The sequence below is a fragment of the Euphorbia lathyris genome, chromosome 7 (assembly GCF_963576675.1).
Source record: "Euphorbia lathyris chromosome 7, ddEupLath1.1, whole genome shotgun sequence".
In the NCBI taxonomy this organism is placed as follows: Eukaryota; Viridiplantae; Streptophyta; class Magnoliopsida; order Malpighiales; family Euphorbiaceae; genus Euphorbia; species Euphorbia lathyris.
In genome coordinates this window covers 34,135,909-34,151,247 of record NC_088916.1, presented here as the reverse complement: position 1 = coordinate 34,151,247, position 15,339 = coordinate 34,135,909, and the positions used below count along the sequence as shown (strand labels likewise).

The 15,339-nt window shown below is 38.9% G+C and overlaps 1 protein-coding gene across 1 annotated transcript; it reads right to left on the bottom strand.

Moving 5' to 3' along the window:
* Positions 1 to 1,897: 1,897 nt before the first annotated feature.
* Positions 1,898 to 14,553, bottom strand: LOC136201021 (uncharacterized). Its single transcript, XM_065991548.1, has 5 exons — positions 14,250 to 14,553; positions 12,313 to 12,451; positions 11,830 to 11,861; positions 2,900 to 2,986; positions 1,898 to 2,109 (listed from the first exon to the last, which is right to left on the bottom strand). The coding sequence occupies exons 1-5, from the start codon at positions 14,484 to 14,486 to the stop codon at positions 1,975 to 1,977; spliced, it is 630 nt and encodes a 209-aa protein (XP_065847620.1). The 5' UTR covers positions 14,487 to 14,553; the 3' UTR covers positions 1,898 to 1,974.
* Between the last annotated feature and the right edge of the window lie 786 nt (positions 14,554 to 15,339).

The window sequence follows — 15,339 nt, the reverse complement described above, 5'->3', positions numbered from 1 at the left end:
TTAATATAATATCATTTGGATCTTTCCAAAATGATAATTATTTCCCACAACCTTATATTTTGGTTAGATTTCTTGGAATATGGTTCTTTCAATCATTACTTTCATGTAATTATACTATCATTAAAAATCAAAATGGAGTTAAATTAAGGATACATTAATCTCTTTTAGCCAACAACAACAACAAAGCCTTAGTCCCGAAATGATTCGGGATCGGCTAACATGAACCATCATATAAAACCGTGAAAATCAAGTCGTGTCAGCGACACAGATTCGCTCCCTCCACTTCGTCCTATCCACTACCATATTTTCCTCAATTCCCAATAAACTCATATCACTCTCGATCACCCTCCTCCAAGTTTGCTTAGGTCTTCCCCTACCCCTCACCACTACATCCCTTTGCCACTCTTCGGTTCTCCTAACCGGCGCATCAAGCGCTCTACGTCTCACATGGCCAAACCACCTTAGTCGGTTTTCTCTCATTTTATTCTCAATAGATGTGACCCCTACTTTTGTCCTAATTATTTCATTACGCACCCGGTCCTTTCTCGTGTGACCACACATCCATCTCAACATACGCATCTCCGCCACCGACATCTTATGGATGTGGCAGTGTTTCACTGCCCAACACTCCGTACCATATAACAATGCTGGTCTAATTGCCGTCCGGTAGAATTTTCCCTTCAATCTATTAGGCATGCCGGGATCACAAAGGAAACCCGTAGCACTCTTCCACTTCGACCAACCGGCTTTAATCCTATGAGCAACATCTCCATCTACTTCTCCATCCGTTTGGATAATAGATCCTAAATACCGGAAGCCATCCGAGGCCTGAACAACTCTCCCGTCCAGGGTGATTGTCCCTACCTCCCTACTCCTACGGCCGCTAAACTTACACTCCAAATATTCTGTCTTACTTCGACTCAACTTAAAGCCTCTAGATTCTAGAGTTTGCCTCCATAGTTCCAACTTCATCTCCACTCCTTCTTTCGTCTCATCAACCAACACAATATCATCTGCAAACAGCATGCACCATGGTATACCATCTTGAAGTGAACTTGTTAGTTCATCCATAACGATGGCAAAAAGAAATGGGCTTAGTGCGGAACCTTGATGCACTCCAATCGTAATAGGAAACTCTTCAGTCTTCCCAACACTAGTACGTACACTCGTGCATACTCCCTCATACATGTCCTTTATGATGTCAATATATTTCCGCGAAATGCCTTTCCTTATCAAGGCCCACCAAAGTACTTCCCTTGGTACCTTATCATATGCTTTCTCCAAGTCAATGAAAACCATATGCAAGTCTTTCTTCTTATTTCGATAGTGCTCCATTAATTGTCTCATTAGATGGATGGCTTCCATAGTTGATCTTCCCGGCATAAAGCCAAACTGGTTTTCCGAGATCTTCACCGTCCTCCTTAGCCTTTGTTCAATCACTCGCTCCCAAAGTTTCATAGTGTGACTCATTAATTTGATTCCCCGATAGTTGGCACAATCTTGGACATCGCCTTTGTTCTTATACAAAGGGATTAAGGTACTTTTCCTCCATTCTGATGGCATCTTATTGTTTCTCCAAATTTTGTTGAAGAACGTCGTCAACCATTCGATTCCTCTTTCTCCCAAACATCTCCAAATCTCAATAGGGATGCCATCAGGTCCTACTGCTTCCTTCAACTTCATCTTACTTAATGCCATTTTGACTTCACCCTTTTGAATTCTCCGCAGGCATTCATGATTTATCATATCGTGATGGATACTTATATCTCCAACATCTTGTTGGCGATCTCCATTAAATAAGTCATCAAAATAGGACCTCCATCGTTCCTTGATATCCTTATCTCTTTTAGCCAAAAAAAAAAAAATATTATTATGGAACAGGGACAAGACAGACACAGCAGTTTAACCTCTGTTATTTACAAGCCATAGAGAAAGGACTGTAGCAAACAGCATATATATATATATATATATATATCAGGAGGTCTGAGCCTTGTCACTAACTACAAAACGGCTTTCAGTAGTAATCAAGCCTGATGAATGCAGCTGTTTCCTTCTCTTCACAAGCTGTAATGCACTGTGTCTGTCCTCTTTAGCCTCCTCACAATCTGACTGCATATACAAACACGGTACACCAAATAATGAGCACTCAACATAAAATCAATTAAGCTCTCTGCAACCTTAGCATAAAACTTAGGACATTATGGATGGGACCTTGTCAACTCTACCTTGTAATGATCCCAACCATAAGAAATCAAAGGTGCACTGAAAGTGAGATAACAAAAACCACACAAATTCCCAGGCTAGAAAAATGTTCTAATAGCCATATCATCACAAGTCAATCAAGGCACAGCATCTCAACAATGAGGAATCTACCAACGTAGTTCCTGGTTAAAATGCTAAATAAAGGATCAATTTGCTCCAAAATGAACCTTGAATATCAGTTTAATTTACAACTTGGCAATTTTCGTTAATTAGTCAAAAGTGACATGTAGGAGGGCGAGCCTTGGCGCAACGGTAAACGTTGTTGTCGTGTGACCAAGAGGTCACGGGTTCGAGTCTTAGGAGCGGCCTCTTGCCAAATAAATTGGCAGGGGAAGGCTTGCCCCAGTACACCCTTGTGGTGGGACCCCTCCCCGGACCCTCGCTCAGCGGGGACGCGTAGTGCGACCGGGCCGCCCTTTTAGTCAAAAGTGACATGTAATAATGTATAATTAGTGTTTAGACTAACTTGAATGACCAAATTGATATTCAAATTTCAAATTGATTCAACGAGGCAAGGTGAAGAGCCAACCTGAGCCTTTATCCTCAAAATGCCAGCCACAAAATGGTTTCGGACTCCCAGAACATACAAGTAACTTTATTTCTAAAACATAATGGTTTCCGTGTGTTAGAGATATACCTTCATAGCTAATACTTTGTCGAAGCTTTCAATAGCACTATCAGGCTCCCCATAGTTCAATTGTGCTCTCCCAAGAGTAATCCATGCCTGAAAAAGTCAGAGTAATACAACCAAATAAACAACAGAAATCTCAAAATAACTGGTCTCTTCATGTTCACACTTCACCAGGATGTATGTTCAGATAAGGCATTGTTCATGTATGACTATTATCCAGACATTCTGAAAGTTCATGCACATAATAGCTGGCAATGCCATCTGCCTTATTTGCATATGGGATGGGATTCCAAGTGACTTCACAAATTCGCCATAAATAACTTAAAAACTTCCTATGCAGTTCAACAGAAAAGGGAAATCAAAATTCAATTCCTCTAAGTAAACAAGTGAAAAGGAAAAGAGAAGGAAGATTATAGTGTATCTTCTTTAAAGAGATCTCCTGTGGGGGCTATTTTCATGATAAATGATATCATAACATGAGTTTAAGTGCTTAACAGAGTGAATGCATAAAATCCTTTGAATAGTGAATAAAAACAAAATTGAATTGCAAGGGTTGCAACATGACATCAGTTACACGTGATGTCTACTTGAAGTTTTGAACAAGGTCACTTGAGTTTCCTCTTAGAATGGAGTCACTTTCAAAATTTGAGTTTCCCAACCTTAAACCTCCACTTTCATACATTGGAAAAGCAGAAGATGGCCAGAGCTGACAAAGAACAGTTATTATGACTTTCGACTTCCAAAGAGACTATACAAGATTAACTACCAAAGACTGAGAAATCCATCTGCCACAAGTACTAACAAAGATCAGACTCCTTAAAATATGAATACTCCAGCTGAAGAATGAGGCTAAGCTGAGGCTTTTTCACTTGAGGCCAGGTCATAAAGAGCTATGTCATGTGGAATATTACCACAAATATTTAAGTTACTAAGCCATTTCATTTCACAAGTGAAATGGAAAATTATACAGAAATTCGTTTTTGCAAAAAATGTTTTCACAGCTACAAAAACAAAAGGAATGAATAGTCAATAAATTAAGCCACCGAACTTCAAAAGAGAAAATAAAATATTGATAGAGAATGTGCCGGGGCAATAAAGGAATAAAAGGGGCAAGTGGGAATCCTAGTTGTTATTCAGGGTGGGGAGTATATACAATTCCTTTATGAAAGGAGGAAGATAGCCTTTGATATATTTCATTTGGGTATTTTGGGTCTCCTAGATTTCTGCTAAGGGAAAGGGATCACTCCCTGGGCTTGTGCTTCGGCATGGATTTATGTTTTCCATTGCTCTCTAGTTCATCAATACAAGTCTACTATTCCATATTTTCTACTTGTTCCGTGTCTGTTTCTATTTGATTGTGTTTGGTTGAGGTTCTTCTCATCATTGGTCCAAACTGCCCCATTCTAAACAAAACCGACAATCATGCAATTTATTGAGGATGATACTGAGACGAGACTTGACGCTCATGAGCAGAACCTCAATTAGTTGAGAAATGATATTCAATAGATTAATCAGATGATGCAATAGAAGGTAAGGTTGAGGAAGAATTTAGATTGTTTATGTTGGGCTGGATAAAACAGCAAGAGGGAAAGAAAGAATTGGAAGCAGATATGTCCCTCCCTTCTACCTCCTATCTGTCTAGGCAGAGGATTTCAGGAGAAGCAATCTACAGAAAGGAATGATCAACGGGAGACGGCATTTGAAATTTGCCAGATACATGAGGTAGATAATGTTCTTGATAAATCTCAATTGCCACCAAATCAGGCGAAGTCATCAGATATATTTAACAAGGATCTTCAAGGGGTGATTGTCCAATCGGAAATTATTTTCTCCTATCATCAAACACCACCGGAGATTGGTTTGGAGGATGTCCATGGGATGCAGATCTGTTCACCTGACCTTTTTAGGACCTCAAAGCATTTTTCCGTAAGCACTTCAACACCACCTTAGACTAATACGGGTCAGGTTTCCAAATCTGAGGGCGATGCACCTAGTAAGCAATGTGGAGCTGGCAATAGGAAGGATTACGGTGATGTTAACAGCGTCGTGTAACAGAGGTGAGCACAAGGTGGAAGAATATCACGTGCCCACTTACGTGAATTTTAAAGACATGGGTCAGTTTATTGTGAACTGTAGCGACTTGGGCCAAATCCATAATCAAAATGACTTGGGTATCAAAATAAATCCAAGGAAAAAATCTCTTCCAAATTTCGATGCTCAGGGGATAGTCATCCATGGATTTTGGGTGACTTGGCAAGCGGCTTGTCATGTATGCAAGGAAACAGAAGTCCAAGGACTGTGGGATATTTAATTATTGCTTGTGATAGTTAATTCAGTTATTTTCTATTTCTGTCAAGAGTCTGTTATTTTTCCTTTATGCTTAGGGTTTAGCTATTTTGGCGTTTGTAAGTTGTTAGGCCAGCTGTCCCTGCACTTAATCTTGTAACCGTGCCTGATGTCAGCAATATTAGCTGTATATAGGTCACACCTGCAAGGTAAACGCATCTATGAAATTACAACCTGAAATTCCTTCTTAGCTCTCTCTTCTAAATTCTTCTCTTCTTTTCTTACTCTTTCTTTTCTCAAATTCTTTCTGTCAGCCCATAATCTGACATTGGTATCAGAGATTTGATTCTCCGGCCAATTGATGGATGGTTAACGACTCGTTTGTTAAAACCAGAGCAGCTCAACAAAGAAACAGAGAGGCCATGGATGCGCTAGAAAAACAGCTCCAGGAGCTCACCAACCAGTTCAACGCTAGATCGGAAACGACGGCGGAAAAACTGGAGATAATGCAAGCACAATTCCAGGATGTTAAGCTTGCGCAACAGAAGAGGCTGGAAACGTTGATACTGGAGCAGAACCAGCTGCGTAAGGATGAGAAGCATTCTCATCAATCCTTAGAAGACTTTGTCAGTCAATCCATTACTACTCTAGCCAAATTAATACAACCTCAGGTTGATCCAAACACATTCATACCCAAAAATCCACCCTCCCATACCTCTCTCGATAAAGGAATTTTGGGGAGCTCACCCCAGAGTTCCCAAACAGGAGAGAACTCAACTCAGAGACCTCCTTATTTGCAGAAACTCCTTCCGAAGTGTGAATTACCTTCGTTCGATGGCATGGATGTTGAATACTGGCTGAGTAAATGCCATAAGTATTTCCAGCTCTTCGAAGTCTCTGCGGAGAAGAAGGTTCAGCTAGCGGGGCTGTATATGCAAGGAAGAGCTGACAAATGGTTCAAAAACTGGTTTGCAACCAACTCAGGCATTACTTGGGAGGAATTTACTGAGGAAGAGGGAAAGCAATCCCAAGTTACAGAGGTGTCTGATGCAGTAGAGCAACTCTTGCAGCTGAGGCAAATTACAATTGTGTCTGCGTATCAGGGTCAATTTGAAGAGATTAAACTCAAGGTAGAGAAAACACACCCTGAGATTTCTGAAACTTTCTATATATCCAGTTTTATGACAGGACTGAAACCTGAAATTAGATCAGCTGTCAGATCTAGGGAACCAACCTCTCTATATGTTGCAATCAAACAAGCCAAATACCAAGAGAATTGCCTCAAAGATATTCTAGACATTGTCAAACCCAAACCCACATTTAGATCACCCTTACCATCAAAACCCTGGCATACTTCCATCACCAATCCAACTACTTCATTCCCTACACACACTTACCAAACAACTACTAATCAGGCCAAACCACCCATGAACAAACCCTCAATTCCCATTCCAGCAGTGAAGAAGGTGTTAGGAATAAATGCAATTACGATAAACGAAAAACAAGCAAACACACAAGAATTATTTACCCAGTTCGCCACTCAATATGAATGACTACGTCTGGGGACACTACCAAGCCAGGATATTTCACTATAATGAAAGAGATACGGATTACAGAGAAAGAGGTTACATTTATACTCCTCAAGAAACCCTAACCGTCCGAAACCCTAATCGCCCAAAAAAAAAAATTAGTCTCCAAAAAACCATCGATGCAGTTGCGCCTACCTTTTAGTCTCCAAAAGCCCAACAGAAGGTGCCTGGAGTCTGTTGGAGGTGTGGGGATCTATATTTCCCCGGCCATCAGTGCACAAACAAAAACTTGTTAGCAATAACTGTAGAAGAGAATGACGAGAATGACGATAAGGAGATATCCCCTGTTATGGAAGAGGAACCTGAAATTGAGTCCAAAGAGGAAGAGCATATTCTGGTCTCTATTAATGCTCTTGAGGGGGGAACTACCAACACTACAATGAAGTTAAACGGTATACTTAACCGCAAACCTATTCGAATTCTTATAGATAGTGGAAGTACGCATAGTTTTATTGATGCTGAGATGGCTAGGGATGCCAAATTGCATTTAGTAGAAATTAAACCAGCTATGGTAACTATAGCCGATGGGAGACAATTGCAGGTATCTACTACATGTCCGGACTATGTTTGGTCCATGCAAGATACACGATTTAGTTACCCCTTGAGAGTGTTGGAACTGGGAGATTATGATCTCATTTTGGGTACCGATTGGATGAGAGGACACACACACCTTCGATTTTGACAAAAATCGATTGTTGGTACATAAGGATGGGAAGGAGGTTGAGCTTAAAGGAATGACGGAGGAGATGAGCCTTAAGCTTATGTCCCTCAAGGTTGTCAACAAATTGATGACTAAGGGGTGGAAAGGAGTCACTAGTAAGCTGTTTCTGATGATAATGGCCTAGGAAGAATCTGATACAGCATCACCCCTACCTACTAGCCCAAAAACCAACCTTACAAACCCTATAATTGACCCTGTTAAAGCCTTCCTGGCCCAAAATGAGCATATTTTTCCAAATTCCAACCAGCTTACCCCCCTAAGAGGTCCCATGACCACGCCATACCACTCAAAACTGCCACAGATCCTGTAAACATTAGACCCTATCGTTATTCTCATCAACAGAAGAACGAGATAGAAAAATTGGTATAAGAAATGATGACTGGTGGGGTGATAAGACCTAGCAGTAGCCCTTATGCCTCTCATGTCCTCTTAGTGAAGAAGAAGGATGGCTCGTGGAGATTTTGTGTCGACTTCTGTGAGTTGAATAAGGCGACAGTAAAAGATAAGTTTCCTATACCAGTGATTCAAGAGCTTATAGATGACTTGCAAGGGGCCACCATGTTTTCAAAGATTGACTTAAGGGCTGCTTACCATCAGATACGGATGAAGGAATCCGACATCTTTAAAACAGCTTTTCGTACCCATTCCGATCACTACGACTTCATGGTGATGCCATTTGGGCTTACTAATGCCCCCTCTACCTTCCAATCCCTCCTGAACACAATCTTCAAACCCCATTTAAGGAAGTTTGTCTTTTTCGACGACATCCTTGTTTACGGCCCTGACCTTGACACTCACTTGTCACGCCTACAGATTGTGTTTCAATTGTTAACAGAACATCAACTCTTTGCAAAAGAATCAAAGTGTGATTTCGGTGTGGACAAGATATCTTATTTGGGACATATAATTTCGGCTCAAGGGGTAGCCACTGATCCAGAGAAAATTGCAGCCATGGTTAGTTGGCCACTTCCTTCTACATTAAAGGGCCTCAGGGGCTTCTTAGGGTTAACCGGATACTATCAAAGGTTTGTCCAAGGGTATGGGGCTATTAGTCGGCCACTTACAGATACGTTATGCAAGGACAACTTCCAATGGACACCTCCTGCTGTTTCTGCCTTCAATCAACTTAAACAATTGATATCTCAGGCACCAGTCCTTGCTTTACCCAACTTTTATCTTCCCTTCACCATTGAATGTGATGCCAACGGTACAGGAATCGGTGTTGTTCTCATGCAGAATCAGAGGCCAATCTGCTACCTATCTAAAGGACTCAGTCCTTGGAATCAGCGGTTATCCGCCTATGAAAGAGAATTTCTCGCCATTTTGCAAGCAGTCACTTATTGGAGACCCTATATGGAACATGCGCCGTTTGTAATTCGAACCGACTAGGAGAGCATTAAGCACTTGTTAGAACAACGACTGCATACGTCCTTACAGCACAGAGGTATTTCGAAATTATTAGGGATGGAATATTCGATACAGTATAAAAAGGGGGTAGAAAACAAAGTTGCGGATGCTTTGTCTAGACAATTTGAGGATCAAATAGCTCTAGTTGCTCAGGTGCTGGCCATCTCCATGGTGGTCCGTGCTTGGTTAGAGGAAATTCATAATTCTTATACCTCTGATGCTTCAGCTACGCAGCTTATCCAACAATTTTCAATAGCTCCATATCCTTCCAGTAAGTTTTCGTACTCGAATGGCCTTTTAAAGTATAAACAGCGGTTGTATATCGGTTCATCAACCGATCTTAGAGCTCGATTAGTCACTGTATATCATAATTCCCCTTTGGGGGGACACTCTGGCATCAAAGGAACTTTAGCTCCCCTGCAACACAGCTTTTACTGGCCTGGAATGTCTTCAACTGTTAAGGATTCGATAGCAACCTGTGGTACGTGTCAATGCTGCAAGGCGGATCTTTCTCCTTACCCGGGCCTCCTGCATCCTCTGCCCATTCCAGGGGCAGCTTGGAAGGACATTACCCTCGATTTTGTGGAGGGGTTACCAAAATCTAACGGCTTCAACACAATCTTGGTTATAGTGGATCGTTTCACAAAGTATGGCCACTTCTTGGCCTTAGCTCACCCATTTAATGATGCCTCTGTCGCCAAGCTGTTCTTGGATAACATCTTCAAACTCCATGGAATGCCAAGTACAATGGTGTCCGATCGTGACAGGGTCTTCACTGGAATCTTTTGAAAGAACTGCTGAAACTCATGGCACTCAATTGTTGTTTAGTAGCGCATACAATCCTCAATCAGATGGCCAAACGGAAAGGTTGAATCAATGTTTAGAGAACTATCTGCGTTCCATGTGTTTTCTGGTTTCGAAAGAGTGGGCTTCTTGGCTGGGATTAGCAGAGTATTGGTACAATTCAAGTTACCATAGCTCCTTGAAGATGAGCCCTTTCCAAACCTTGTATGGCCTAGCACCAACTCCATCTGTCGTTCCTTCGATTACTTCCGCGATTGCTGCAGTCAAAGATGTTTTACAGGAAAGGCAACACATGAATCAAGCCCTGAAGGAATGTCTAACTTATGCTCAGAACAGGATGAAGCAGTTCGGGGCAAGGAAGCGCTCCGATAGAAAGTTTCAGCAAGGGGATTGGGTCTATTTGAAGCTCCAGCCCTACAGACAAGCCTCTGTAAGTTACCACCTGATAGGCGCATACACCTTGTGTTCCATGTCTCCCTTCTCCGAAAGAAGAATACAACTTCTAGTCCTCCTCTCACTACTCTGCCTCCTATTCAGGATGGTCCTGTTGCCATTACCCCTCTCAAAGTCGTCAATATCAGGAATGCAATCATTAACGATGTCGCTATTCCTCAATTACTTATATATTGAAATGGAATGTCAGCCCTTGATGCTACATGGGAAGATTATGCTATGCTTCAGAATCAGTTTCCTGAATTTATCCATTCTTGGGGACAAGAATGTGCTAAAGGGGGAGATATTGTCACGTATGCAAGGAAACAGAAGTACAAGGACTGATTGGGATATTTAATTATTGCTTGTGATAGTTAACTCAGTTATTTTCTATTTCTGTCAAGTGTCTGTTATTTTTCCTTTATGCTTAGGGTTTAGCTATTTTGGCGTTTGTAAGTTGTTAGGCCAGCTGTCCCTGCACTTAATCTTGTAATCGTGGCTGATGTCAGCAATATTAGCTGTATATAGGTCACACACCTGGAAGGTAAACGCATCTATGAAATTACAACCTAAAATTCCTTCTTAGCTCACTCTTCTAAATTCGTCTCTTCTTTTCTTACTCTTTCTTTTCTCAAATTCTTTCTGTCAGCCCATAATCTGACACGGCTCGGGAAGAAAGAGAAACCGTATGATTGGCACTGTTTTGCTTGCTGCATCGAAGTTAGTGGAATTTTTTGGTGGAAAAGACAAATGGGATTTGAAGGCTTTGGTAGCTGAAAGAGAAAGTGGGTTGAAGACAAGGCATGTGTTCATCAATGGGAGAATAGTGTCAGAACCTCAGGTTCTGAATTGAAGAATTTAGAATTTAGGGAAGAAGGAATAGAAGAAGAAGAAGGCAAGAGAGAGAGATATATAGAGAATTCAGTACATGTTTTTCATAGATAGATTGCTTATACAAGCATGACCTTATAAAAAGCTTCAGTTTTTGCTTGCTAAGTACTTCATTTATATGACGTATACATGGGAATATGGAAGTGGGGTAGAGATTCACAAGGAGTCCCAGCAATTGGTTATCAGAGACCCCATGACCGTGTTTGATGATAATGGCTGTCAAAGTAAATCTTTTGGGAGTAAAGAGGATGTGCCAGTCAATTGGAACTATTATAATTTGGACATTTCAGATTCTTTTCAGTGGATGATTCCATGGATGACGAAGAAATTGGATGTTGCCTTTTGGGAAGCTGAATTTTCAAACAGGAGCCTGTCATTTAACCCAAGTCTTGAGGACAAGACTGTTTTGAAGGATGGAGTAATGATAGAGAATGTGACAGGGGCAATAAAGGAATAAGAGGAACACATGGCTATCGTAGTTGTAATTAGTTATAACAGGGGTTTAGTGTGAGTATAGGGTGAGGAAGGTAGCTTTGATATATTTCATTTGGATATTTTGGGTCTCTTAGATTTCTGCTAAGAGAAAGGGATCACTCCCTGAACTTGTGCTTCTGCATATATTTATGTTTTCCATTATTCTCTAGTTCATCAATACAAGTCTATTATTCAATGTTTGTGTATATTTGATTGTGTTTGGGTGTGTCATTGTTGAGGTTCTCATCAAATATCATATAGGATTTAAGATGAATGCATAGAAAGGATGTTGTTAAATAACATAAACATAAAAGAGTATAGCATTGCTGTACCTCAGGCCAGGAAGGTTCCAACTCAGTAGCTCCTATCAGTCAAAACCCATAGTAAGTATATGAAAGGAATTTTTTTTAAGATAAAAGGATATATTAATTCAAATCAATGTACAAAGCTGGACAAATAAAATCTGGTTGTCTATCCGACCATTCCATAAGTCCTAACATAGAATAGGCAGCTTTAGCTAGCTTGTGAGCCACATCATTCGCAGAATGACCAACAAACTTGACACTAACGTTATTAAAAGAAGAAAGTAAAGAATTACATTCTTCTAAAATAAGCCTCTCTAATCCCCATAGCCTCACCATCTTTAGCCAAATAATTATTCATACAAAACCCATAGTAAGTATATTAAAGGAATTAAGATAAAATTCCTTCATTAACAAAAAGAATGTCACCTACATGAAAAACAGCAAGCCACAAAAAGATCACTTGTCTGGACAAATAAAAGAAAAGAGCTGGAATCAGGAAATGATACATACGAGTTGCAGCCCTCAATGCATTCCATGCATCTCCAATTTCAAGTAAAACTTGTGCCTTTTGTTCATGTAAGACAGCATTGTTAGACATCAAACTAAGAGCAGCCTCCCACTTCCCAAGGGCTTCACGGTATTTTCCATCCTTGAAAAGAGCATAAAAAACATAAATTATGCAACTAAGTAAAGAAGTGCCAGCACAACCTAATGCTAATTATGGCATGGAGTACTATTTGCCAACCATAATTTAATAATGCTCAATTTTCCCAATTAATTAACTGTCAAATGATGAAAATAAATTCCACCTCTCTTTCTTGGTTTCTCTAGATTACTCTCTACGAGATCCTTCTAGACTAGTCCAAGAAAGTTAGACTCCAGAGTCATCCAATATGGAGAAGGATCAGATTATATTCTCACCAATTTAAGGAAATACATTTTGGGCCTTTTATAGCCAAGCTAGCAATGCTATAAATAACCTTCAAACTGTGCCTGAGAAGTTGGAGTAGTTTAAGTTTAAAAAACAAGAGAAAAAGATAGTCCTGCATAAATAAGAACTATCCGCTATTGAGTAAGGGAGCATTGTTCCTGTGTATGTGAGAATAGGAACACATGTGTATGAGATATAAAGAAAGTAATTCGCATATGCTAATGTACAAAATATATGTATTAGTAAAATAGGTTTAAGTTTTTTATTGAGTACACCATTTTGGCCAATGCCTTTTTATTCAACAATAAACACACAAGAGACACCACATCCTCAAGAATCTTGGGGCTCAATAGGCTATTTTCAAGTGAAGCAAAAGAAAATTGATAAGCGAGATTTGAAAGCCAAGCTGTCGGAAACAAAAGCAAGTTCAAGACATTGAGGAATATCTTTTTCATACCCAATACAAAGGATGAAGGGAAAAATTTGAATATATGTGTACTTTTTATGGTTATATATATATATTAAAAAATGAAAAAGTCAGGTCAAAAGAAAGTATAGATGTTTGTAACTGAGATTTGCTTTACCTATTTACTTAAGGTTTCTGTGCTCTTGAAAGCACCTACTACAATTAATATTTATTCCCTCAGTCAATTTTGTTATTGCTATATTATCATTATATTCTACATTATACAAATAGGGTGTACTGAAATAATCATTACTTCATAAACTTGGTTGCATCCAGTCAAGCCTTTTTAGCAACAATGCAATAGCTTATTAGCACATCAGTATATACCGTTTTCATCACAAGGCTACATATGGGGACAAATTGGAAAAGAATTAAGAAAGTGAGAAAAGGAAGACAACTATGGAAAGACTCAACGTACTTATATATCAAAAAGTTCATCTGGTTCTCATAGATAAGTACCCTTGGGAATTGAATCTAACCAGAAGCCAACTTCTTAACTACAGAGATTATGGCAGCAATGTGATGTCCTGTAGGTGCCATGAAGAGGTATTAAAAAAGTTGCTTCTTAGCTACTCGAGAAAACATTTAACATAAGGTCTCGTCGCACAAAATCCGAGAAAATTCCCATATCAGATTACTTGACCCTTTCCAATTACAAAATGAAAAAAAAAGGCAACGCAATCCTTCACTTCAACAGGGAACAACATACATATGAAAGAACAAAATAGAAAAAAAAAATGCATAGTTGCAAGATAACTGAGATATATGATAATCATTAACACTAGAAAATGCAATATAAACCAAACAAAGACTTAAAAGGAAAAGGGAGCGAAGCAGCAAGAAACGCTACTTCCTACCAATCCAAAAAGGCATAAAATTCTGGTTTTAACAAACAAAAGTAAGTAAATGATGTAAGTAATTCATCAATTATACAGTTACGGCGTTTCACAGATGCCCTATTTAATGCGCGGACAAAATTTGAGCTTCGGAACAAGCAACTATCCCATAACGCATAAAAGAAGAGGGACATAGAGAAATTAGGAAGAGTACCTCGGCTAGCTTATCTCCTTGAGCTTGAAATGACTGGGCAAGTTGCCTATCAGATTGAGAATCAAAAGGGTAGTTAGAGGAAATATTGTGGTTATTACTTGTACTTTCCTCATCGCCATTGTTTTTCTTTACAGAATCATCTTGGTCTTCCTGATCAAAAGGAAGATTTGGGTACTTTGATATGGCACCCAAATGCCGTTTCTTGCTGCTGGAATCCTTCTTCCATCTTACTTTCATCTTTATTATTCTCTTCTCTCTCTCTCCCTCCCTCCTGCAGCTTCTCCTTGTTCCTTGCCTATCTCAGTATATGTGTCGACTAAAAATAATAGGCAAAAAGCATTTATTAATGGTTAGTGATTTTTTTTTTTTTTTTTTGGATTAAGCGAATTTTTATCTTAAGCAGCTGATCATTTATTTGGAGTTTCAAATTTTTTATTATAATAAAAAAATCAATTTTAAATATAAAAGTTATTTAACGAAGTGTTATTCATTTCATCTGTATTTTAAATTTGTATTTTTTTTCAATGTTTGGTTAAAGTTTTGTACGTGTAACCGGATTTTAGAAAAACAGTAAAAACCTTAATTCAAACTAATATTTTTTAATTTCAAATATAGATGAAATTAATAACATTTTTTTAATAGAATTAGATGTTCACAACTTACTAATTTAGTAAGCAATGGTTGGGACCAAAAATAAATGATTACGGGTTTAATGTATTCAAATAAAAGATCAAGACTTAATAAACCAAAAAATGAAAGATCAGAGGTCTAATACACATATTGAATTATCATCTAAAGTATAAGAGCATGCTTATAACTTTACAACCTTTTACTACATACTTCATACGCATACTCAATTAACATATCTATACTATATATAATTACGGAAGCAGAGAGAAATGAGAAGAAGTGTTTTAGAGGTCTTTTTGATGAGTTGTCAACGTAGTAAAAAATCAGATTAAAAATATTCAATTAATTAAAAATAAATATTTAATTAATTAAAAATAACAAATTTATATTTATAATATATTAAATAATTACTAGCCTATTAATTAAAATAATAAAAGAAAGCAAGGGTTACAGGAAGATG

What these genes read in the sequence shown, in the direction of transcription:
- LOC136201021 (XM_065991548.1), bottom strand. Translation starts at nt 14,486, where the DNA reads ATGAAAGTAAGATGGAAGAAGGATTCCAGCAGCAAGAAACGGCATTTG. An exon ending in TGCATTGAGGGCTGCAACTC is followed by an intron (nt 11,862 to 12,312) that starts GTATGTATCATT and finishes TTTGACTGATAG; the next exon opens with GAGCTACTGAGTTGGAACCT. An exon ending in TGGAACCTTCCTGGCCTGAG is followed by an intron (nt 2,987 to 11,829) that starts GTACAGCAATGC and finishes TGACTTTTTCAG; the next exon opens with GCATGGATTACTCTTGGGAG.